At 45.5% G+C, this 26,661-nt stretch overlaps 1 protein-coding gene across 1 annotated transcript; it reads left to right on the top strand.

Moving 5' to 3' along the window:
• Positions 1 to 144: 144 nt before the first annotated feature.
• Positions 145 to 26,661, top strand: LOC119023364 (fibulin-2-like). Its single transcript, XM_037105231.1, has 17 exons — positions 145 to 443; positions 2,663 to 4,104; positions 11,706 to 11,820; positions 12,286 to 12,415; positions 14,091 to 14,292; positions 15,916 to 16,134; positions 16,879 to 16,989; positions 17,499 to 17,600; positions 18,437 to 18,568; positions 21,629 to 21,766; positions 22,506 to 22,646; positions 22,837 to 22,965; positions 23,512 to 23,637; positions 24,033 to 24,149; positions 24,274 to 24,402; positions 24,804 to 24,927; positions 25,145 to 26,661. The coding sequence occupies exons 2-17, from the start codon at positions 2,760 to 2,762 to the stop codon at positions 25,500 to 25,502; spliced, it is 3,618 nt and encodes a 1,205-aa protein (XP_036961126.1). The 5' UTR covers positions 145 to 443; positions 2,663 to 2,759; the 3' UTR covers positions 25,503 to 26,661.

The following is a 26,661-nucleotide window of genomic DNA, read 5'->3' as shown; positions in this document are numbered from 1 at the left end:
CTCTTGGTTGGTAGCTGTGGAGTTGTGAATAGACTCGGGTTAAACAACAGTAATTGTGAACATGGAGTACGTGTGAAAACAAACTACAAACTGTAATACTCTTAAAAGATTACACGACCAGAGGCACTATTTCTTCTGCACACAGCATCCTGATGATCTCTCCTATCATCATGTGCTGACAACGCACATTTTCCACTGACGTCGCCCCATGTTAAGTCATTTCTCGTATTTTGGATGATTGCACTGCAGAAGAAAGGGGAACAGGACCCGTTCAGAAGGAATTGGATGTGATTCTATGGAAGTTTTGTCCCGCCCTCCCCCCATAAAAAGAGGCAACGGACGGCGCTCCCAGCCTCCCAAGTCGGAGACAGGAGGACGTAAACTTTACGCGCACAAGTTTCCTTTTTGAAGCACGAGCCGCGCTGCAAGGTCAGAGACGCAAGGTAGGTAACACGATTTTCTTTTTTTTTTTTTGTTTCACGGATGAAAACGCTTTCTCAGCTGTGATGCGACACACTGAGCGGTTTAAACTCAACTTGACGGGCACCTTTGGACATGTCATGTGCGCATACGGACAACATATTCACGTCTCGGTCAGTAATGTTACATTTTGAGACTCTTTTTACATGAGAGGCAAGTTATCGTAGCCTAAATCTACTAATCCTGGTTATATAATGCTGGTGTTGGTGTGGTGCGTGCCTGTACGACTTCTCTTGAAAAAAAAAAAAAAAAAAAAAGTGTGGGTTGATCACCAAAAGTCCTCATTCTGACAGCGAGAAGTGCGTCCACTTTTCAAATAGTCTTCCATAAAATAAGCGAATCGTTCCTTAATCCATTACCTGTCATGGAGATGTCAATCAGTAGATGCTGGGGCACACAGTGTTTGCACGTGCCTATGTAAGTGTGTGTGTGTGTGTGTGTGTGTGTGTGTGTGTGTGTGTGTGTGTGACAGAGAGAGAGAGAGAGAGAGAGAGAGCTGAAGGATAAAGGTCAGTTTTTGGCTACTGGGGTGGCAAAAGCACACGCTGACCCTGTTTGTAAAGTTTTACCTGGAACTGATCGCTGTACAGACAAGCCAACAGACTTTTTTTTTTTTCATTCACAGAAAACAGCCCCATCAAAATCTTCAGACTGACTCTCATGTTCGGAGAATCAGATTTCCTCATCACCAAGTGGACTCTTTGTCTTGTTAAAATGTCCCTCACTCTCTATGAATGTCTTGTAGGCAAACACACACACAGTCACAGGCGCTCTTTAGGCTGGGTCCAACGCACCATAGCAGTGGGCAACGCGCCCGCTAAAAGACTCCCAAGATCTGGTAAAATGATTCAGAACGCGCAGCACACAAAGGCATCATTGATTCTCTAAATGCAGCTGCAGTGCACTTTGTTTTGGGCTTTTGCCTGTTTTATGGAGACGGACCGAGCTGCAGATGTTGTGTTTATTTTGGTGGGATTATTTTAAAGGGCCTCGAGGCTTTATTTTTATTCATCTCAAATAGATGCACTGCATGCTTTGCCCGGTGCACAGGCTGGAATTAGATCTCCCAATACCAGTGTGCAGGCAGCCAGGCAGATGCACTTGAAATAACCAGGTTTCCACATGTCTTATTATTTTTGAAACAGATCAAGAGTACAAGCACTTGTAGATACTGCATGTTGCACTTCTCTGTAGACATCTTCTGCTTGTGCTTTCTGTGGCTGCTCCTCTTGCGGTGGGAATCCGTCCCAAGGACAGGCAGTCTGGGGAAGAATGTGATAACCAAACAGTTTCGTGAAAGAGCACCAGTGCAATTGGTTAGGAGAATTTGTTGCATGAAACGCTGAGGGAGAAGTTCATCATGCAGAACGATTCTGAATTAATCTCCCATTTTGAACTTTTCCAGCGTGAAGTGTCACACAGGCCTCTCGCGTATTTGGCACGAATGCGAGCAGCGAGGCAAAACAGGAAAAGTGAAATAGAAAACACCTGGTTTGGAATCTGCTCTCCGCGATCTGAAGTCACATCACTTACTCACAGGATCGAGCCTGTCATAGTCTGACTTGCGGTCACTCTGTCTCTGTGAAGAAAAGCCCCAGAAATCTTATGTGATCCATTCATTTCTCAGCTTTATATTACTTTAATCATCACAATGTGTCATATTTCAAACAGCAGTGCTTCTGCTAGTTACACTGTAAGTTGCGTGTTATTCCTGCAGGTTTGCTGAAACAGCTCATCCTTCATCGGCCGTTAAAGGCAGAAATTAATAATGGACTGAAATGCCATATTTGCACAACATCCCCACTGTGTTCTGGGGAAGTGTGGCAACTGGCAAACAATAACAGTGTCGTAGAAGGGAGGTCTTGTTATTTCACCATTGTGTTTTCAGCAACTCACAATTTTCCCCTCAAACAACCTTTGGCCATATTTTCACATGCCATCAAATATAAACCGCAGCTTTCATCCCCTGTGGTGCCAGAAATGTGGGCGTGAAAAAAAAAATTTAATCTTGGCAGGTGGTCAAATTAAAGCAGACAGGTTATTAAGTCAAAACATGTGTTTCTGATAATAACTGCGAAAACCGTACCAAAAATAACAGGGCACTGATTGTTATCAAGCCGAGTACCAGACAACCTTTGCACTGTAAATATGTTGTGTCACTAACCACTGTTTACTTTCACAGGCTAAAAGACACGAGAGTCATTCTCACCTGGGATCAGAATCTAGCCTGAAGAGACGCTTACGGTAAAGAAGACGGATTTTCATTCTCTTAATCCAAAATGAACATCCCGAGTGCGGCACTGTTTTTCTGTTGGACGGTTCTGTGCCTGGACACCAGTCTGAGCCAGAAAGACTGCACAGGTGTGGACTGTCCTGACATGCAGGACTGCATCGATACGGTTTTATCGAAGGGAGCCTGCTGTCCCACCTGCACGCAACGGGGCTGCACCTGCGAGGGCTACCAGTACTACGACTGCATCCAAGCGGGCTTCCAGAAGGGCAAAGTCCCAGCGGGGGAATCTTACTTTGTGGATTTTGGAAGCACCGAATGCTCCTGTCCCCGGGGAGGGGGGAAGATAAGCTGTCGTTTTATTCCGTGCCCTGAAATTCCCCCCAACTGCATCGACATTCTGCAATCTGGGGAGGGATGTGCTCAGTGCGGCCGGATTGGCTGTACCCATGGCAACAAGAAATATGACGCGGGGCACTCCTTTCAGATGGACCACTGCCAGGTTTGCCACTGTCCGAATGAAGGTGGAAGGTTAATGTGTTCGCCGATCCCCGATTGTGACATCCATGACTCTAATAAGCCCATGTGGGTAGCGACCACTGAAAACAATAACCCTTTGAGAGACATTAGCGGTCACCATGGAGGCCAGCAAACGAGTCCCGCTGAGCCATTTTCCAAGCTGGCACTGGGAAACACTCTCCCGCTGTATAAGCCGGACCCACCCAGTTTTGGCACAGAGGAATATGACTATACCCTGGCGGGGCCGACGTCTTCCACTATCCAAGATCTGGCCCAACCACTGGAATCTACTACAGCACCACCAGCTTACCCAGAGTCAAGCTCCACTTCCCTCAGCTCCCGTGATGACAGGAGACATGAGCCGAGGGAGGTACAAAAAAGGCCAGATTCAGAGAGGAGCAGAGAGGCTGAGGCCGCACATAACACGGATCCAAAAACCACCGAGACTCGTGAAAGTGAAACATCAACATCGCTAACGGCCACACCGAGAGTGGCCACAGAGAACCACAGGCCACAACAGGAAAACGCTGAGAGGACCATTAGACATAACAGCGAGAGAGGCAGGGTGGCAGACGGCACCGAACAAGACACAACACACACGGTCCAGGCAAACAAAGGGTCCAGGCACCATCACAGACATAGTCAGGGCGGCCGCGCGAGAGGTCACGGCGACTCCCATTCTGCTGGCCGTAGGGAAGAAGACAAAGTGACGGCGGAGCACAGGCAGCCGCTCGGCAGAGAGGAGCTGCAGGGCACACATCCCACAATTCAGTTCAGTCCCACCAGCAGAGCTCCAGTCAGGATGAGAGAGGATGGAGAGCAGCCTCGCAGACAGTCCCAAACCCTCCAAAACTACCAGACGGGAGACACAGAAGGTAAGTCTCCATGTTTTAAAGAATTTGAACCAACACTGACCCGTGTCCCGACTCGCTGTCGAGTCCTTTGATCCATTCAAGGCCCTCCTCGCGATAAATCGCAGTCTGATGATTTATGGCCTGGTGATGAAAATGTTTGTTGTTACTTTTTTCAGGAGACATTTTCCTCTTCCTCCTCTCACATCCTGTATTTATAGGAAGAATTCATAATCACTCTACTCAGGCTGGCAGCTGTCCAGGAAAAACAATTGTCCATGGCAGGGCTGTTCTCCCTAGATAGCATTTATCTACCTTACTCAGAGGACAAAAGAGCTGCACTTTGTATGAAGTCATTTTCATGTATTCAAGTCGGCAGAACACTGTTGTTCATTCTCTAGAGGTTTGTAAATAGCGAGTAATACTCAACCTGATGCTGTATTTATATCGTTGTGCTTCCTAACATATCTGATAAATCCTGTAAGAGCAGCTGAAATTGCAGTTTCTTCCCCGATGCTTCGCTCCGGGGAGAGTTCTGCCTCCTGCCTGGATCTTTTTATGCGATTATCAGCAGGTTCTCAAACAGATCTGCCTCCTTCAGGGCATATAGGCCAATCTACTGCAGGCACTGGCAGGGGAAGCAGATGAAGAAGTGATTATGAGGACGTCTAGAGGATCGGTAACTCTGTAAAACGTCATTTTCTTATTCCGAAATGTGATGTTAGGTTATAAAGAGATATTTCATAATGCCGTGTAATGATCCAAATGCTTCAGCGTTGGTGAACAATGTGATTTTATGCAGTTCCACAAGAGTTAAGGATTCATAAACTTCCTGCCAAGGCAAACCTAATTAGATTATAACTCCCCCTGTACATTATGGCTTTATGGCACAAGGTACTTTGACTGTATTGTAAGATTTTGCTATGAAGAGAGTGGACTTAATTATAAATATGTGAAATGTCCTAGCCTTGTCATTTCATCCATATTACCCCTTCAGTGACAGAGTTGCTTAAAAAGTTGGTTCAGGATTTTGAGCGCTGTCTTATCGGTGGCGTTCTGTCCGGCAAACGGCAATCTGGAGGTGCGTAGTTAACCTACTTTACTGCATGATGTGTGTTGAGACCTGTCAGGGCTTTTCTTTCCTTTCAGCACCTGGCCTCCATAGGTATGTATAGAATATAATGAATGCATCTGTGAGGGGTCTCAGGGAGTGAACTCCAGAGGTACCTCTACCAGCGTCGAGCTGTGGAGAGAGTAGGTTGGAAGTGGACTGTTTGTTGCCGTTTGCCTCGACACATTTTATGTGAAACTGAATGTCTGCGAGCCAACGCAGAAACTCCTTTCTCTGGGGAAATTAAACAGATATTTGCTTTGACACACGTCCTCAAAAGTTTTCCACGCCGTCCAAAAGCGCATTAGGATAAGATCCAGCTATTCAAATGTGAAGGATGGTTTTGTGGAAGACAGCTCGAGTTGAAGGTTAAAGTAGGAATGGTTTTTCTCCTGGGATAAGGAGCCAACTAACTGCTCGGAAGACTCGGAGTCTGTGGGATGAAGGTTTCACCGGTGAAGGTCATTGGACTGAAGGAGGATTTCCAGAGCGGTGACATGTTAGAGCGCAAGAAAAACCCAGCCGATAAAGGTCTGGACTGGTGTCTGTTGTCAGTGCCATTAGTAGACTATGCCTTGTTATTTTATTTTGAGGGGAAAAAGAGAAAGCATGAATATCAAGGGCCTCTAGTTTTTTTTACTGAACATAAATGGTCTGCCTTTGCAGTGGAACACGGCCCAAGATAAATGTTTTTTTTTTTGTTTTTTTTTCTTTCACTCAATAATTCCTGCTCATTTGCCCTCTCTCTTTCCAGCCAGACACAGTGTGTGCTCAGAAGGGGGATGGGATTGTTTAGGCTGTCTGATGCTGGGCTGGACCTGGTATAGGATTTCTTGGGGGCTGTACCTGTGAGCGGCATAATACCCATGTGATGAATGAGACCACTGTTGTGGCGTGATTGCCAGACGGTACTCACTACTCCCTCATGAGCCGGCGTGATTACCCGTCTCCCGTGAGGTCGCTGGTTTCCCAATCTTCCCAGTAATCATCTCATCTGAAGCACACCTCCGCACGTTTTGCTCTCAGTTATTTCCCCCTTCCTATTTTACCGAGCCCCAAAACCACTGAGGCGGAAGAAGTGCTCAGATCCTGTAAAGCAGCAGTAACACGTTGTCGAGCTACCCTGTTACAAGCACGTTCCATGCCTTCAGAATGAAAGGTGGTCCACTGGTCCATTTCAGACTATTGTCCATGATTGGATTCTGTTTATTTATATATTAGGGTGTTTGTTGCTTTAATGTTTAAGCTTGTAAAGGTGGGGCTAATTACTTTACACACTGATCGGTAGACTGTGCTGAAAATACTTGACAAATGTGCTCGCGGCTGTTATTTTCCACCACTGCCAAACCAAACTGACCCGGAGGAATGCTAGACGCGGATAATATGATCGAACCGAGGCGCAGAAATCTTCTGAGGTAAGGTGGAATAACTGGAGACGAGCTTGTTTTCATCAGCGGCACTGTCACAACACGCTGCCTATGGGAGCGGGCTGAGCGGATGTATAATTTTCCTTAGGATGAAACGCAGGGTGGATTCCAGAGATTGGTCGTGTGAGAGTTCCTTTCCCGCCACACCGCTACCGTGAAGATAAGTCTGAAGAAGATAGCTCTCTGTCTGGTCAATCCAGGGCGCCTTCCTGAGTAATCTTTAGGAATTTTGGCGCGCGTCCCGTCCACAAACGTGTCCTTACTGAGAAACCGCCTCATCCACATGTCAACCGTGCTTATAAATAAAAAAATAAAGTACAAAAAAACCCCCATCTGCTCCAGATCCAGGAAACCGCTCATAAAAAGACAACCACTGTATAAGTACAGAGAGGTTGATGATATATTGTAACACAATAACAGATTTGCCTTAAGCAACTCATGTGAATTTCTGTCATTAACACACAGGCAAAGTGCAGCTGTATGCAGATGTTTTCCAACTTAGAGTACGAGCAACTGTGAAATACAGTTAATCTCTCCTATGAAATCTTGCACTTGTATTTATGCTTCATTGATTTAATGATTTCTGATGCAGAGACTAGTTAGTCTCAATGGCACTTGTATAACAGCCAGTTAGGTAATATCATTCCTCTGTGTTATTTTCGTACGCCAGGTCCAAAATCGGGATTTGGATAGATTTCCTCTGGCATGAAATCAGCAGATTTCCTGTGTTCTGGTCTGTGAGCGCACCTCGGAATATATAAGGCATAATAAGGCAACGGGAAACAGGTTTAGATTATGAGACTCTGGAGAATATTTGGTCAGACGCGTGCAGTGGAATATTCTTAACCAATTTGATATGCAAAACCATTTGCTAAAACTGATTGTTGTGTAATTCCGTGCATGTGTGTGTGCTTGGGTGTGTCAAGGACATGTGTAGCATCTTCAGGATGTGGATCTTCAATGGAGTGCTCCATTGTTGACAAGTTGTGCCAGTGTACGTATGTCAAAGTTTCACTCAGGATATTTAACCACGAGGAGGTTGAAATGGATCGGATGTTGTGAAACCAAGCTGTAAGAAAGTCATACAGTAATCTTTTCTAATTAACTTACCTTAAATATACCACTTTTATTTACTTCAGGGTGATTAAACTTACATTTTTTTTGTTTTTGTTATTTCCAGAATACTTCATTACTTCCTCATAAACATGATTCCTTTTGACTTGAGTCGCATGAATATATAGTGAAGAGTTCTAGTTTCTAAAGAAACATATTAGCCGATCAAATGAAGAACTGATTCTTCAAACTGAAAAAATACTCAGAAATACATTTTTTTTTTGTGGTACTTGTCAGTGTGACTGAACAACTGAGAGCAGATACAGACAGATTTAGCAACATAGCTAAAGCTAAACACCAAACTACTGTCTAAAGCAAAAAATCAACCCTGTGAATTAAATCCAATCCGATTCAACCTAGAAATCTCTGTGTCAATAATATTAAAAGGCACAGTAAAAGTTTGTAACTCACTGATCTAGGTAAGTCTGAATTCCATCTCTTGGTAAGAGAACACACACGTCAGTCGGCGACCAGATTTCGACACAACCCCGGAACTCTCTATCGAGTGGTCGTCCGTCTTCGCCCTTATTTCATCTTGATTTTGATCACTTTCCCTCTTAGCCTTATTTTTTTTTTTTTTGTTTAGCAGTGTAGAGTTCCAAAAGTTATTTTGTTTTTTTCCACAGCTACCTCGGGATAGTGACCAGGGAAAACAATGCACCTTCCTGTTTTGGTAACTCAACATGGGATGTGCTGTGATTGTGCCGTAAATCGTCCTTTGTTTTTTGCAAGAGAAATTGAGCCCAGTGGCAGACCGACTATCATAGTGAACGTGAGGCTTGTGGGGAACCAATCCGTACGCAGATGTTGCAGTTCAGCCACTGCACCGCGCAATCATCATTTACTTCAGAATGTTAGGTTAAAGCAAAGAAGCTGTCTATTGCCAGTTGAATTTGTCTTCTCAAGTTCAATCAACCTAAAATTGTCTCACAAAAACAGAAACTTAAAAGAAGACTTTAAACTCATTATTCCAGGTTCAAATTCAAACATTCAAGGCAGCAGCTGAACTCACAGTCTTTAGTACAAACAGCCCCAAATTGTTCAGAGTTAATCAGAGACTGAGGCCTCACATCCTGTTTGATCCCCACCGCAGAGAAGATGGATACGCGACGGCTGGCTCGCGATCTCAGGCAGATTAAGACATAACTTGTCAATAATGGAAACCTGAAATGTGTTGTTTTGGGGAGATGAAGTCATGGTGACAGCAGTCCTCCCTGTTATGTCACAGCCAGCTGTTCTTTGGACGGTGATTATGTGTTTCAAAAGACACTGTATCTCTGCGAGCGCTGGTGTTAAAGGTGAGAGGAACACTGTGTCACTCCCTCCGGAGCCTCACGCGGGCCTGCACGCACGAACAATCGGGGAACGCATGCTTTTAAGTTCCCGGCATCAATCATCTGACGCGTTCGACCGCATCAGTTTGTATGTCATGGACACAGTGTTGGTCCTGTTTCCCTTCGGGCCCACCTGTATTGTAAATCACTGCCAAGTCCACAAAAAAGCAAAGACACATGAGCCCTGATTAGTGGCAGCACACTGCTTTATGACATTTCCAGGCATGTTGAGAGTTGCCCCCCTTTTCTGGTTGTTATTCTAGCTCCATATTTTCGGAGGGTGTGATGTCACCAGTTCTGCGCCTGGTGTTAATGCTATATAGGCTAATGGCAAGATATAATGACAGGCCTCGGAGCAGAGAGAGACGCTCCTTAGCCACCTTTTGAAGTGTGCATGTTAGATCTCCATTGTGCGAGTACAATAAATCAGCTAATTGTTGCGCAGCTGAACGGAGTGACTTGCGATACAGGCTTAATTAGAAGGCCCGTCAAAGAGGCAGGAAGAGACTCGAGATGAAGCTCGGCTAGAATATTTTATCACTGTTTTTTTGATTCCCAGTAGCTATTTTCCTGCGCAAACACGGTCATGAGCTGTATGCATTTTGTATACATCCCACATTCGGTTATAGACACATGGAGCAAGCTTGTATAATGTTCATGGCGGGTGAACTGATTCCACCTGGAGAAAATGAAAAGGGGGCAAAAGAAGGGGGACGAATAATTACGTTGTCTGTCTTTTTAATATACATCCACTCGGGTTCAAAGGGACTTGTTTGACGCACACGGCCGGCGCGGATACTGCAGTTGGGTATCAAAGAGTCGCTGTGCCTTTCAAGGTTTAGATTTTCTCATTTCTGAACCTTTAAATTATGCACGCTGCAGCAAGTCGCTCGCTCCGTTCTGAGCGATCGCCTCGGCCTTTATTGCGCGGCCCACAGGTGAGCCGCGGAGAGTCGTTTCAGCAAGACTGAAGTGAAAATGCTACAATAACCCGAGGCGCTCATCTATTTTGAATTGCAGTACGATTATTGCTTGATCTCTTTTCGCTGCGTGACTTCTGCTCTCACTTAGCAGAACATGCCTTGAGTAAGTAATTAAAGGCGCAATACAGTAGCTGACACTTCTGCACTGAAATAAAAAAAACAACCAGAACTTGTGTTGACTATTTTGTGGAGTTGTGTACTTTTAACTGCATTTTATTAAAGGTAACGGTGCATTTTGTCACCTGTCAAAGGCATTGTATCCACTTTAATCCCTCTAGTTACTAGAAAACAAAACGCTACGGAAATATGAAACATTAGAAAGTGAGGAAGGAAGCTGGCGAACTAGTGAGCCAGCCACTCCATCATTTGATGGCGGACCATCAATTGTTTTCATACACTACGGTGGTCGTTTAACAGCCATAAGAATCCCAGTTTGACCTGGTAATCCCGATCTCAGTGCTATGAAAAAGCAGAGTGAAACCTCCCGTTGCACCAATACGTAGCCATGTGTTGTTATTTAACTGGATTTGTAGAAAGAAGGCCAGTTTCACCGTCACCACCACCGTCATGTCCCGTGTCCTGGCGTTTAGGGGAAAAACATACGTATGTATGTGTGACACCTCACTGGTGAGTGAACGCCCGTCCTTGGTCTCTGTCACTCTCCCTTTTCACCTTGTGTTTTTTTTTTTTTTTTTTTTTTTGCAAAGTTTCCACAGTTATCCCTGTCATTCCACTCCACACCTGGGGGGAGAGCAGCCGGGGAGAAACAATGTCTCTTCCTGTTTTAGTCGCTGCGGTGGCACACTCGCTTCCTCTTTTGCCAAAATTCGACCTTCGCGTTTTCCGGCACAGATCCAGCCCTGTGGCCGACTGAACAGCAGAGTGCAAGCAAGGGCTGATAGGGAACCAAACGCTGATGGTGTCATTTTTACACAGATATTACACTGTGCAGTCCGTCTATTATGCCAGATTGATACGATAAACAAAAAAAGTGATCTGTTGCAAGTATTTATTTAATTTAGTGATCACAGTATGTAAAATACTTGTCAAAGTGAGTTAAAAAGCAAAGTTAAAACACTCACTGCAACACAAATATGCCTTGTATCGTGCACATCCAAATACGGTGTGACCGAGTGTCATGAGTTGTCTCCTACAGTAGCCACAAATCAAAAGCTGGAATGCACTGCCCTGTTATTGAAGGAAAACATGTATACATTTTTCCTGTCTGTTCCCTGACCCAGTTTGAAAATGAAGTGCTAATGTGTTACTCTGTCTCTCTGCCCCAGTTCTGATTAGCCAGGATTTAACAAAAAAAAAAAAAGAAGAAAGCACAATTTTTCTCTGAAGGTAATTATATAGAGTCTTTGGTTTCATGCTTCTGTCTGCCAGTGAAAGTGAGAGTGAAGTCAGGAAGTCTAGAAAAAGAGAAACACAGATTGTTGTACTTGCAACAGTCACCAAAACTCGCAGCTTCCAGGACAAGTGTTCCTCAAAGAAAATCCAGCTCCCGCCGCACAATGTCCTGCGACTAGGCGATGGGAAACACTAACCGCCCACCTCCGGCTGAATTCTAACCGTCATTTGATGTGATTCCCCTCAAACACTGGCTGCACCGTGTGGGTTAAAACTGGAACTGGGTGTTTGTGTTTCATTACAGTGTCTGCCAAGGAGTTGGTGGAGACCTGCTGTGAGACAGGGGAGAAATGGGCTTCAGCTAATGGCCACTGCAACAACATGGAGCCACCCACAAGAGATAGGCACTCCATCTGCTGGTAAGGCCATTATTAAAACGCCCATTCGTGTCATTTAGCCCTGCACACTGTAAATCATCTTGAATAGTCTTGTGTGTGTGTGTGTGAGGCCATTTGTCTGCTTCATTTGACTTCTCGGCAAGCTGAATTTGAAGATGGATTTGTTAAATGACATAATGACAAAGAAATGTTTTTTTTTTTTTTATTCTCAAATTAGTTTTATTTTTTAATGTATTTAAGCTCATGTTTCTTTGGAAACACTTAAAGGTCCTCAGAGATTTGACGGCTGAGTTCTAAGATTTCGATTTTTTTTTTAAAATTTCTCCCTCTAATTAAATTTAGGAAAACTTCAAAACACTTTTTTTCAGTCAGCTTTGCAGCAGCACCCGTGGGAAGAATAGCCGGCCCACCTCGTCGTTGCCTTGGGGCCACAGTTGCTTTCCAAACTCACCCCTCACTTTGGTTCTTTCTCTTTTTCTCTGCCAGGACTGCCCAACAACAGTGCTGCCTCGGCTCCCTCGGACAAAGTCGATGTCTGGCCGGAATAAACGCAGCCAAAGCAGGAGGTGCGTGTCAACAGGACGGCGGCGATAAATGTGGCGACGACTCCTACAAGGCAAGTATTTGTGAGGGGGTACCACGGCAAAGACAGTTCACCGGGTTCACAGACCGGGCTGAATCACGTCGTAAATTTCAAATTGGGAGCCTGATAGAGTCTGAATTAGCAGTTGATGAATGCATTATTAAACAGCCCAACTGAAAACACGTGTAGATGGTACGAGTCTGTCCAGAAGGTAAGAGTCTCCTGCAGAAACTTTTATTCCTGATGTCTCCTCTGAGCGTTACTGCTGTGGTGCCAATTCCCTGTTATTAAATTACCTTATTGAATTCAGACAAAATGATTTAGGGCCAATTACAGCTGAGGATCCTTGCAGCCTCAGAGCTTTACGATCTTCAAAGCAGCCCTCAGCTATTGAAAATGTCAGAAGTCAATTGTTTGGCCTCTCTGAATTGCCGAGACGGGGAGTGATAATTGATGCGGTAAAACAGTAGCACTGGTCGACACGACGCTATTATGGCTGTTAATAGGCGGGATCAAGTCATGGTGACTTTGCAACTGTATCGCGTTCGCCCGGATTCCCAAAACCACTAATTTGACATCTGACCTTTGTGTTGAAGGGTACTTACTCAGCGGGCCCAGAGGCCCTCGAGCAGCACGGGGTCATTGCCGACTCTGTCCTGCAGTACAGCTGTTAAATATTGACTTTCACCACCTCACTATTGGACCCCTGTAGATTTAGTAGCGTTATGCCATCTTCAGCCACGGTGCATTACAGTGGTCATTACTTCAGTTTTATGTTTCGCTGTGCCCCCTGAACTCTAAGCGGTGATCTTGCTGAGAACTGCAGCATAACAGTGAAAAGCTGAGAGCAAGAGGAGAGGCGGTAAACATTCATGCCTGAAACAAGCAAAGTTCAGTTCAACAGGAGAAGCTCCAGAGCCATGCTGGTGGATTTGTGAGGCCATTTAAGTGTCAGGCTTGTAAAAAAAAAAAAAAAAAAAAAACATATCCTAAGGCATTCCTTTGTAAAAGTTCAAATATTGTGTTGAAATATTACTTTGGTAAAATATGAAAGTCACCCACGTGAAATGTCAAAGTCTTAAAGTATCTGATATTGAATGTACTTACCTATCAAAAGTACAAGAACAAGTTCATGCTAATATTTCCATTGATCTTAATACTGTATGGATGTTAGCAAGCTAACATGCTTACAGTTCTTACATTATGATGTTCTGCATGACGTTCACTGCCTTAGTTTAGCATGTTAGCATGCTAATGTCTGTCAATAAGCAGGCTACATGCAACACAATACAAAGTGACCAGTTATTAGTTTTTCAGGTCAAATAACAAACATTTCACCTGATGTCAGCGTCAGACATGAACTCAGAGGATCACCAATGGCATTTATCATGGTGGCACCATTAAAATTTGATGTCAGCCCATCCCATATTGTGACATTTCACAAAACGAAAACAACCTCATGGCGGCACTCGTTGGAGAGGCAAGGGGACCAACAAGGACAGTAACCCACTTGGGACCATGATGTCAGTAAATTGTGGTCAAATCTTTAAAGACCAAACACAAACCGCACATATAACATGAACCACTGATTGTAACCTTTTTCATTAAAGGGATTTTCAAAATGTTTTCCAAGTACAGCAGCTTCTCTGATGAGCCACGTGGCCCGTGACCACTTGTGTAAAGACTGACCGTGTGACATCACCTGCAGGACTGCTGTGACTGCTGCTCTCTGGGGCTGCAGCTCCGCAGCGAGGGGCATCGCTGCGAAGCCCACCAGTACCTGGGCTTCCACTGCAGACGCGTCTTTCTGACCTGCTGCGAGGGCGAGGAGAGCAGAGCCGGGGATCACGACGACGGGCACACTGTCAGAGAGAGGCCAGCTCTCGCCCCCACCGCACCGCCTAAAAAAGGTACTGCCAGCAAATGTTCGCACATACAGAAGCTCAGACAGAAAAAAACGCTAATGCAAGCATGCAGTCTGCCAAGGGAGGGGACATAGTTGGGTTGGGGCTTGGAGTGAACACTGGTGCACTGCTAACATGGATGATGCAGAGAGAGAGCGATCATGTGGACCACAGAGAAAGAGGGAGCGTGAGACCAGGAATGTTCACATGATATATCTGTCAAGTGCATGAACTTTACAGCAGACTGGAGTCTCTGCTAACAATGACAAACAGGCAGAGCCACCCACACCCTCCATGGGACGTCTTCATCCTCTAATAATTATTATAACCCAAGAGACTGCTCATCTCAGTTTACGGTGCTTCTTCGGGGATCTGAAGTCTGTTAATTCACATCTGCGTCTCGACATTCCAGTATAATCAAATCTCACATTCGCCCTCCGTGTTCGAATAAACTCAAAATGTACATCGCAGGGGGACAAACGGACACAAGAGAGAAATAACTTCATATACAACATTTGCCGAATTGACAAGAAGACCCAAATAATTAAGAATCAGTCATACATTTTTATTCACTAAGTTAGTAAAGTTTGCCCTATTTTAGCAATTCACAAAATTTAGGGATGTTGTAAGGGAGTCTGGTGGATTCCTCTCCCTCTTCATCTCCTTGTTGTTGTTGACTGTGTAGGCTAGTGCAAGTTTTCCTGGCTTCTGTTGTTACTGTAACTGACTACCAGCATCTCTAAATGGACAGAAAAAATGCTGATTTAAACCGAAAACAACCACATTTTATTCCCACTAGCCGTTAAAAGGAAGCATTGCAGTGAGACGCCTCAACCACGTTGAAAAATGATGCGCCTCTTTGGACTCCCAGATCAAAGTATACCGGCCCAGATCACCCCTGTAGTAGATCTAACGCCTGTCTGCCCACCTGACATAGCATTAAATCTATTTTTCAATAGCCGTAATAATAAGCTCTGGTTTGGTTTGGCTGCAACAAGGGGAAAACTTTTCAGTGCATGTTAAAATAACATACTCATCGAGGTTGTGACTGATTAGGCGCTTTTACATCGGTTGTTTTCTTTTATTTATGAGTAGTTTGTTCATTTTTCTTGTCCATCTTTTTTTTTTTTTTGCCTCCTCGTTGTAAGCTCTCCTAGTTTGGCTCGGCTGTCGAAGCATTTATCCTGCTCTGTCACCACCCGGAGTGCCCTGCTTTTGCTCTGTCTGTCAAAGCACTTTGTGAATTCTGTTTTCTAAAGGTGCCATATAAAGTTATGAATATATTGCTATTATACTACAATATATCTGGATGTTTATTTTTGATTGACGGCAGTTCGTGCATGTTGTTTTGAAGTTTGTTTTAAACAGCCCATTTAAAGAAGGGCGTTGCAAGTGGAGTATAACTAATGTGGTGCGCGGCGGTGTGGTTGATCCTGTGTATTTATCCCTGCAAAAATAACACTACAATAAAAACGAACAAGAAAAGAAATCCTCCTGACACTGCGGCCATTTTGTCGTCCCTGTAATTATTACATTTATTCTTGCAGTAAGTAATAAAACCATGTTGAACGTTTTATGCCTTTTTCATACTGCCTGTGAGCACACAAACACTCTCTCCTCGTGTCGTAGTGTCCGACAGCCCGTACCCCAAAGAGGCCTTCTCCATCGGCGAGGAGCAGGACAGGGAGAACGCGGCGGAGGGTCCCGTGGGGGCGGAGGACGTGGACGAGTGCCTGATGTACGAGGGCCACCTCTGCCACCACAGATGTGTCAACACGCCGGGCTCTTTCCGCTGCGAGTGCCTCCCTGGATACGTGCTGCAGGACGACGCTTTCACTTGTGCGCAAGGTAAAAAAAAAAGTGAAGACCACCAATCTTGTTTTGTCACACACAGGAACAGGAAAGCGACTCTCTGTGCCATTTGCTCTTTGAAATGTGCTTTATAGTCTGCATTCCTCTCAGGAAGAGCCCATTTGTTGTAATTTGTCTACACATTCACAGTGTATTATTTTCCTGGTCTCTTTGAGTTCCTTCCTGTCTGCGAGCACTGATACTGACTAATGATAGTTATTTTAATCGCACACTGACATAGCTTTCCTGGACTGACAGGAAAGCTCGGCTAATCACATCTCCGCCGTTGTCAAAAAAGCTTTTCACTACTTGAAACTCATTCTTTGCACAAGCTGGAGGTCTCCTCCGTGTGCACTCCAGTTCAGAAGTGTTTCCAGGTAATGCTGTGTGACGTTTCTGCAGCGCACCAGACTTTAATCAACAGCGGCTTTCGCCAACACAAGCCTGTCTCAACAGGATACTAATGCCAGAGCTCTCAGCAAATTACAGTGAGGAATGGGGCTCACTAATAAAACCAAATGTTTGTCTGCAGGCGATGTGTTTTCCTGTCTCACCTTCACTGCTATTACAACTTTCATCTGTAGCTGCCGGCCTCGTATCACTGGATGAAAAACGCAGGATTTGCGCGAGGTTTAAGCCTCTAACTAAGACCGCAGTAGATTGAGAGGTGGAAAAAAAAAAGAAATCTTGATTACAGTGTAATTCATCGCGGCTGTGATGAGATTATTCATGTTTCTGCAGAGACGCTGGACGAGGAGAACAGACTGAAGGAGGATGACAGAGCGGCGGCGGAGCCCACTTCACCGCTTCTGCCTCCCACCGAGCCCTCGGTCCCACTCGACCCCTGTGAAGGTTAGAAACGTGCTGCTTAACGAGGGGATGAGCACTTTCAGTCCTCTTTGCATGAATGAGAATGGAATATGCGCCGCGCTGTAGCGGCCTGTGTTCGCAGGAGAGGCGGCGCAGGCTGCTATAGACTGACATGTTGTTATTTCCAGCTCACCCTTTCCATGAAATGTAATTGTGCCGCAAATGTCAAACACGAGCACCCAGATGCTATCAAAGGTTAGTTTGTTTTCAGCCACTCATTCTCACGAGTTCTCCATATTATAATCCGCTCAGGGTCGCATTTTGTTTCTCTTGTTTGGTTGCCATGACGCCAGGGGTGGAGGTCTACCACACCGTGAGCCAAAAGTAGGAAATACAATATGAGCGGGTCAGGGATCGACCTGGAACAAGGAAATGAGCGAACAGCAATACTGTGAATAGTGTGCTTGTCTCCCACCCAGAGCTGCGGAGCTCCCCTCTATTTCACTCTGAACGCTGTTGTGTTGACCTCACTAATGCAGTATTGCTTTCAGGCAACGGCCCGTGTGAGCAACACTGCACCTCAGTGGGCGGAAGGCCACAGTGCTCCTGTGTCCCAGGATTCTCCCTTAAGGCCGATGGACGCACCTGTGAGGGTAAGGAACCAAAATGCGGCTGTAACGCCGAGTTCATTGCGTTATATCACACCCAGACAGCGTGTGGAAACTTTGTGCAGTCACCGAAGTGAAAAATGGCCTGCAATTTAAGCCCCCGTCTCGGGTTTCTTTTTCAGCCAGAGGAGTTCGGTTCCAGTTGACGAGAGTTATTTGGCAAGACCGTCTGCCACTGATTTGTATTTTTCTCTAATCAGAGCGTCGAGATTTGCGGAGGAGATACAGCCCTAATCCCCTCCTTCACTCACAGTGATGCGGACAAAAAAAAAAATACATGAACGTGAGACTTCTTCTCAGTCTCCCACCCGAGGGATCATCCCATGCACTATCAGGATGTATCGCTCCACCTGTGTCCCATATATGCGCTTTATTTCCACTCAGAACGGTGGTGGGCCGTGTCTTCTATCACGAGGCCGATCAGCTCAATGTCTAAGCTGTCTCCCCGGGGATATATCTTTAAGTTAAGCCGTAACCACTGGTCCGTCTCCCAGCAAACTGTGGCAGTGACACGAAGCGGCACTGCATGGTGACAAATTTCTCATTGTGTGGACGTTGTACCTGCTGGCCTTGGCCCTAATCTCTCTTCCAGAGGATAGTCGGACCTGTCTCTTTAATCTGCTTCTAACTGCTGACGGTCGCACACAGGCCAGAGTTGATGGTGTTTTTTTTTTTTTTGTTTTTTTGTTTTTTTGTTCACACATCCACCTGCTTTCTCTAAACCCATTCATCCAGAGTCTTCTGCTGTGCACTTTTCATTATGCATTCTCTTTTCTTCACACTGACACAAGCCTCTTTTGTTCTTTTTTTCAAACTTCCAGATATAAACGAGTGTTCCTCGGCCCATGCCTGCCAGCTGGGCGAGCGCTGCGTGAACACTGCGGGGAGTTTTACCTGTCAGAGGCTGATCACCTGTCCCCCGGGACACCAGATCAACAATGACATTTGTGAAGGTACACCACCTCTTCTCAGCATCAAAGCGCTGACGTCTTACCCACAGTGAATACATTGTGAATACCGACTGGAGAGCGTTTGTATGACTGCATGTTCACAGTGTCAGAAAAGCACATTGTTCAGGCAAACTATAAGTTTTACCACCCTTGAGAGTAAAGTTTTTGTTATTCTTCATGTCCACTCATTATGCAGTGTTTAATGTGAGCACACAGACAAGAGGGAATAATAAGAAAACATTACTCCGATGTATTTCCATAGAATTTGCTTGCTGTTAATTCTCAGGATCCAGAGCTGCCTGGCCCGTCTTAGTGGGCGGCGCCCAACTCTGCGATGCAATGGCGAGCCTCCCAATATGTCTCATTATTTCCATGCTTGGCCTGTGCAGAGGTCTCACCCGTGAGGCAGCAGCAGTGTTCAGCAAGAGAGACCCCTACGATGAGTTTTACAAGTGAGAGCTCCCTGCCACTGCAGATGGGCTTCTGTGGGCTCAGGCAAAGAGACTCAGCTAATCTGCAGCGACTTGTGAAGTTTAAGAATGTTCAATCAGGCAAAGTGAGCATTTAACAGGAAAGTGCGTTAGGCGGTAAGCCTCCCAACAGCTGCCACTCCAGGCAGCCTGACTGAGAAGAACATCATATTCCCTATTCATGGCTTACTGAGAGAAACAAATGAAGCAGAGTCACCTCACAGGCAGAGACTGAATTGTGTCCGTCTCCCTTCTCTTGACAGAATGACTCTGTCTAAACCAAATTAAACTGTGCAGTCTTCTCCATGTATATCAGCTGTCTTGTCTGACCCACTGTTGCCAACAATCTTTAATACTTTTCCACCAGAACGACACATTTTATAACCTTACTTTCTCTCGCTCAGTTCAACCAAAACGCCCAGATGTCCGATGAATATTGCCGAAATCAGTGTGACTCACTCTCTCCGGTTATGGCTGTTTCAAACATCAAATTTATACTTCTTTCACGATCGAATACAACCCCCCCGGAAAAACTGCCTGTATGTCCCCTGACGAATGCAAAACCTGCAGCATGAATTTCCGTTGTGCACACTGTAAACAATATTAGACTCAAGAATGGAGCTCAGGTGTGATTACTTTGTGGAAACATTTCATTTCTTGTTTACATCATCCTAAGCACAGGAGACTGGGCCCAAAACACATTAAACAAAAATGGACATCCGGAAAAGTAAACATCAAGAGTACAAAATATATAAAAATGATATTCATATTAATATATTCATATTTCATTCATATAGAGGTATTAAAATCAAAACTTAGGAAATAGAGGCAAACAACACTAAAAATCTACCTCCATGCTTTGGGCTAAAAGCTGACACCAGCTACATGTTTAGCAGGTAAACCATACCAGTTCAGTTTGTTAGCATGCTAACATTTGCTGATTAGCAAACACAATGTAGCCTCCAGCAGAGACCGATGGGGACGTTATCAGTTCATTGTCAGCTGAAGTGCTGAGCAAATGAATCACTCGTTCAGCGGGAGACGTGGGTATCTGTGAATGAAATCTTGTGGCAATCCATCCAACCACGAGTCTCAACCTCAGGAAAAGTCAGGAGAAAGTCACCAAAAGTTATGAGGATGCTTATCCTGTATCCATGACATGTTCAAAGCAATCCATTGAATAGTTTTTTCAGTTTTCATGTTTTCAGTCCTTCAGTCGTGAATGAACTGAGTGAACGGATCACTGTTTTCCTGCACTGAGCCGAAGAATTGCTAAAATAACACAACAGCTAATAATTTAAAATAGTGTAAAACATTTCTGTTCATAAAAAGTGTCTTTGCACTTGTGCATTATCTATCTTAAATGTCTTGCTAACACATGCAGTGAGTGTGCTACAAGGGTTAGAGTAAATAGTAAATACAGTAGGGCTGATTGTGTGATGTGATTAGGAATCAGTGTGGATGATTATAGGAATCAAACATGTTTTCAATCTGGAGAACATCATTCATAGACTGGAGCGTCTCTGCAGCACTACAGTACTTCAACATAATCCTGTTTTGTCAAACATTTGACCCATTGAACCTTTTTTATTATATTTCGATTATTGTTGTGCAGCCCTGAGAATAAAGGGAGTGATAAAAGGGGAAATAACCACAAAGAGTTCAGGAGGTTGAATTCTCAGTTGCGGCGAGTGGGCTCTTCGATCTTTGCGGGTTCCTGGAGGCCGTTACCTTCAGTGGGAGGTCACTGCCAATCGCTCACACATTCATCCTGCCTCCCCGGCTTTTCTCTCTCCGTCTCTGTCGATGTGAGGCTCACTCAGCTCTTACCGTCCCCGCCGGGCTTGTGTCAGGATGCTCAATCACTATCAGCTGTTTGGAGACCTGCGCTGATATCAGCACGGCTGACTGCCAGAGCTGGTTTAGGCCTCGACACAGCATACAGAGTGGGATATCGTGCGGGCCTGCCTAAAAAACATGAGACGCTCATGCATTATGCAGACACAGACACGCGTACGCACACACACACACACACACACACACATGCACCACAATTTGAGATTGTGATTTCCCTCCAGCTTCGGCTCATACGCTCCAAACAGATGTGGAAGTCTGACTGACAGGCGTGGATCCCTCAGTCGGCAGGTGTTAGACGACTCTTGGAGGGGAGAATCTACCGCAAAGTTGATTCACACACTGCTGCGTGTGGCTCCCTCTGGTTTGACTCATTAGATATGTTCATCCCGTTGAAATAATAAGCTGTCATTCATTCATTCACTCTGCTAGTCATGAGTGATCAGTGCAGATTAGAGCCCTACGCTGTTGCACGTCTCTTGTCCTCTTGATTAACCTCTAATGTATCGACAGGGGTGGCTTTGTGATATATGAACTGCAGTGGAGGCGATTACCAGCTGGGGAACATTTAACCACAGTGCCATCCAGTGGTGAAGTTTGGCATTACACGCTTACTGTGTCTCATCGCATGCCCTGCAGTTAGCACATGCAGTGGATTGTTAGACTGAGACTAATAATGTTTGATTTGCTCGTAATCATTTCTTCAGTTCTCATGAACCCGTGTGTTTATCTCCCCCAGACATCAATGAGTGTGTGCAGCAGAGCCATAACTGTGGACCTGGCTTTGAGTGCGTGAATACCGAGGGCTCGTTCAGGTGCAACCCTAAACCTCGATGTCCTGTGGGCTTTAGCCGGGATGCGCAGGGGAGCTGTACGGGTGAGGAAAATCCCCTTTCTGACTGAGATGATAATATGATTCCATACACGTTTTTTTTTTTTTTTTCTTTCTGGTTTTGATTTGAAATAGCACAATAAAGTGATTGTTTCGGGTAAAGGAGATGAATATGTGTCACTGTATGAGGGTTAAACAGAAACTTCGTCCTTGTTTTACTGTGCAGTCAGTGATGCTTTTTGTTTTTTGGACATTCCCAATCTTGTTCACACGCAGAAGTACATGAAACCAGACGGAGCACGAAATGTCCCCCGCTGGTGAATCACAGTCTGTGTAGACGCACGCCATGCAGGTGAATCAGCGCGGCTGCAGTGACAGAGGGGTTAAATGCCACACAGACAGGAGATCAGAGAGGTTGCTGTAAGGGGCTGTGGAGGGGTGGATAAAAGCCAATCCTCTGTCCGCCTCCAGTACAAACTGATACTGTGGAATTAGCCCCCAGGGGCAGGAACTGGGGCATGTCGAGGCAGCCGACACCCCTGTAAAAGATGTGTAAAAAGAAATGCTCTGAGAAATGAGAAAATTGAGAAAATGTCAGAGACGCACAACAAAGTTATGCGAGGGAATGCGGCCGTGTGATGTGTGCTTTGATTTCACAGCATTGCTAAAGAGCTGCCCTCTGGTCTCTCTGGGTCTCCCCTCTACTTTTCTTCTTCTTCTTCTTCTTCTCTTCCTGTCTTTCTTCATTTTCATCGCTCTCTGTCTTCATCTTTCTCTGTTACAGACATTGATGAGTGTGGCGCTGGGGCCCAGCCCTGCAGCCCCGCATTTAACTGCATCAACACGGTGGGATCCTACGTGTGCCAGAGGAAGATAATATGCAGCCGTGGCTATCACGCCAGCCCTGACGGAGCCAGGTGTATCGGTATGACTTGTAACTGTTACACTAGATAAACGTCTAATCTTAATTTTTTAGATACATTAAGGAAGGGAGCAGTTGTGCAAAGGAAAAAAAAAAAAATCACACTCCCTCATGAATCGGTGGCAGCTGAATGTTATCATTGTCTTTTCATCGGTTCTTCCATCTCTTCTCGCCGTTCATGCCCGTCATGTAGATGTGGACGAGTGTCAAGGCGGTCTGCATCGATGTGGAGAGGGCCAGCTGTGCCACAATCTGCCCGGCTCCTACCGCTGTGAATGCCAAACAGGCTACCAGTATGACTCATTCCGGAGGATGTGTGTAGGTATGTTGGCCGCCGCACACGTCATCATGCGGCTGAAGTACACATGCCACACGTTTTGGTTTTTTTTTGCCTTCTCTCCCCTTTCGCCCTCCATTGCTTCTTCGCTCTTTCGCACCAGTGTACACCCTCTTCTTCGCCTACCTACTCTGCTGCTCCTGATTATTATTCTGCGGCTGCTGCTGTCCCCCCACCCCACTCTGCTCCTGCAGTAGCCACTGGGCCGATCGCGTCTCCTGCTGCAGAGGACTCTCTTCTCTTCTGCCCCTGCTGCTGCCGCTGCTCCCTCTGTTTGTGATTCACTGTGTTGTGACTCTCATGATAATGGACTCTGCTCAAGTGTTTAGACTATCAGCAGGCAGCTGGTCCCCTCGCATAGCGCTCTCGTTGACATGCACAACACAAGCACGCTCGGGCATGCACATGTCCGCGGCCCGCGCAGGGCGGCGAACGCGCCCACGCTCGGCTGCACACACACGCACCTGCACACATGGGTAAAAATGCAATACACACTCGCAGGGGTTTGATGATACTGCTTCTTCCTCTCAGATGTAAACGAGTGCTGGCGCTACCCGGGACGCCTGTGTGCCCAGACCTGCGAGAACACCCCGGGCTCCTACGAATGCTCGTGCACCTCTGGCTTCCGCTTATCCGGCGATGGCAAGAACTGTGAAGGTGTGTGTTAATGTCTGCCTGCATGGGTGTGGGAGAGTGTGTGCATCCACGTGTACATGTCGGTGCATGTGGTCGTATGTTTTTGTGAACCTGTGCGTGAAAACACGCCTGCGTGTGTTTGTTGTTGCACCGGGGCTTGTGCGTGTGAACTAGATTTCATGGACTGAGCTGATGTTTAAAGGCTGGCCACTGTGCAGCTTATCGCTGAGGAGAGATGACAGTTCGTGGTATTAGTGTATTACACTGTAACACCACGCCATGCCTTCAAGCACAAACCAGTAAAAACATAATTGGCTTAATAACAACATCTTGTTTATATGTTGGGAGAAAAAACATTGAAAATCCTTTGATCAGGTGAATTGTGACAGTAATGAGCTCTAACCACTAATCTCCAGATGTGAACGAGTGTTTGGCCAGCCCGTGCAGTCAGGAGTGTGCCAACATCTACGGCTCCTACCAGTGCTACTGCAGACAGGGCTACTACCTCAGGGAGGATGGGAACACCTGTGAAGGTGGGCCGCCCCCTCCCCCCCGCGCTCCGTCACACATCACAAATACCGAATTGGTACCAAACTTGTGTTCGGACATGTCCACGCATCAATCTCACATGATTCGCCTCCTCCTCTCCCCCCACAGACATCGACGAGTGTTCTCAGAGCATCGGCCATCTGTGCACCTATAAGTGTGTGAACGTCCCCGGGAGTTACCAGTGCGCGTGTCCCGACTATGGATACACCATGTCTCCGAACGGACGCTCCTGCAGAGGTGAGCCCAAAGCCAGCCAAATGCATCCACTCGCCGCACTGTGCCTCACTGACTTCTGCTCTGAAATAGATTTTAATAAAAATGTCCCTGCACCCGTTCGCTCTACAAAGACGGTATAGTAATGGCTATGCTCAGATAAATATAATTGGTGCTTTCACAGTGGCTCGGTAATTACACAGGCTATAAAACTTTATTGGACTAAAAATCTTGTCTTACTAATTTTTTTTATTTTTTTACTTGAGCAGTTTTTTTCTCCCCCTACAAGGACTCATTTTTCTCCAACACAGTTTAAGCGCCGAGGCTTTTCCCTCGAACTTCCAATCGTCCCGTGACTAACGCATGATTTCCTCAGCTGCAGGCAGTACACCAGCCCTCGTGCATTAACTGTGTGTTTTATGTAGATATTGATGAGTGCACCACGGGGGCCCACAACTGCTCTCTGGCTGAGACCTGCTACAACATCCAAGGAGGGTACCGCTGCCTTTCGCTCAGCTGTCCGCCGAACTACCGCAAAGTGTCCGACACGTGAGTGATGCAGTCGGCCCTGCTCTGTTTTTGTGGTTCATGTGAGGATAGCTAATTGAAAAAGGGAGGTGTTTTTTTTTAATTCATCTTAAATCACTGGCTTTTAAGATCTCTCCCTGGAAGGCGATTAACGCAATAAACTTTGAATCACCCCGATGTCGAAAAGTGCTGCACAAGTAAAGTAAAGCTGCCTCTCCTTCCCCGTGTCCCTTTGTAGTCGCTGTGAGCGGATCAGCTGTCCCAACTACCTGGACTGTCAAAACACTCCCCTGAGAATCACCTACTACTACCTCAGCTTCCAGTCCAACATCGTCATCCCCGCCCAGATCTTCCGCATCGGACCGTCCCCAGCCTACTCGGGGGACAACGTCATCGTCAGCATCACGCAGGGCAACGAGGAGAACTACTTCAGCACCCGGAAGCTGAACGCCTACACTGGCGCCGTGTACTTGCATCGACAGGTTGAAGGTCCGAGGGATTTCTTTATCAACGTGGAGATGAAGCTTTGGAGACAGGGGACGTTCACCACGTTCCAGGCCAGGATCTACGTCTTCATAACCGGCAACCCGCTCTAACCGTTGGAGACGCGCCATGGCCACTATGGACCTTAATTCAGTTCATTTTTCACATCACTATTTAACAGCGTCAGTGTTGAGTAGTTAATCTCGCTTTTTGTCCAGTTGAAGTTAATATAAAAAAAAAAGAGATTGCTGTAAGACTTAGTGGAATATTCAGAGAGTTTCTGTTTTCGCTGCGTTTGCATGAAAAAAAAAACAAAAACGAAAAAACCCTGTAATGTCAAATCATTCTGCTCCTTTTAATTTCTCACTCGATTTGCTAAAATATACAGTACGTCTCGTTCATTTCCATGCCTCAGAAAACCCATGAAAAACACATTCCACATTTTCAAGAAACCCATTAAAAAAACCTGTGTCCAAAGATAATAACTTCAGAGAGGCGGAGATATTTATTGTCCCAGCAGAATGAAACAATTTACTTTTGTTTTGATTATGGTAACCAGACATGAGTAAAGCATAAGAATCATAACAGATGGGCTCTTACTTCTCCCCAGCTCATTTTCTTTCTTTTTTTCCAAACTGAAAGACTTGTATCCCAGTTTTCTGTTATCAGATGATGATGATGACGACGATGATGATGTGTGATTTGATAGCAGAGGAAACTGTTCCGTCTCACGGTGCTTCGTCCACTATGTCTGCTGCTGTTTGTGTTTTGTCCTTGAAATATTTTATATTATGTCATTTTATATTACTCTATATGGTGTATTATTTTTTTTGTATCAGGCACATTACGGATGGATGTATCATATTTTTTATGCTAGATTCACAAGCAGCAAAGTATTTTAGTAAAATATATTAAAAGAAAACACCAATGTGGTTTGGTGAGTATCGGCTAACTTTATTTATTAGGAGGTATATTAGCTGTGGTTTAGTTTCCTCATCGTTCCTCTGTAGCTCTCACTTTATATACGACTCATTCCTGTGCACTGTCCACAGAGAACATTACCTCTCAGCGAAGTTGTCATAGAATATAATCCATTCTTGTCAGGGCATGTCACACAGTAAGTGTCCGTGCCTATTTACATACCTGTTCACACCTCGCCAGTGAGCTCAACGCGAGCGTCATCCGCCGACTCCCGGCTGTTCGACGCACGAACACGTTTAATGGTGGCTGATAAAAGCATGTAGCGTTCGACTTCTGAAATAAAAAAAAAAA

The sequence above is a fragment of the Acanthopagrus latus genome, chromosome 7 (genome assembly GCF_904848185.1).
Source record: "Acanthopagrus latus isolate v.2019 chromosome 7, fAcaLat1.1, whole genome shotgun sequence".
NCBI lineage: Eukaryota > Metazoa > Chordata > Actinopteri > Spariformes > Sparidae > Acanthopagrus > Acanthopagrus latus.
Note: the sequence above shows the minus strand (reverse complement) of the source record. Positions and strands in the feature narration are given on the sequence as shown.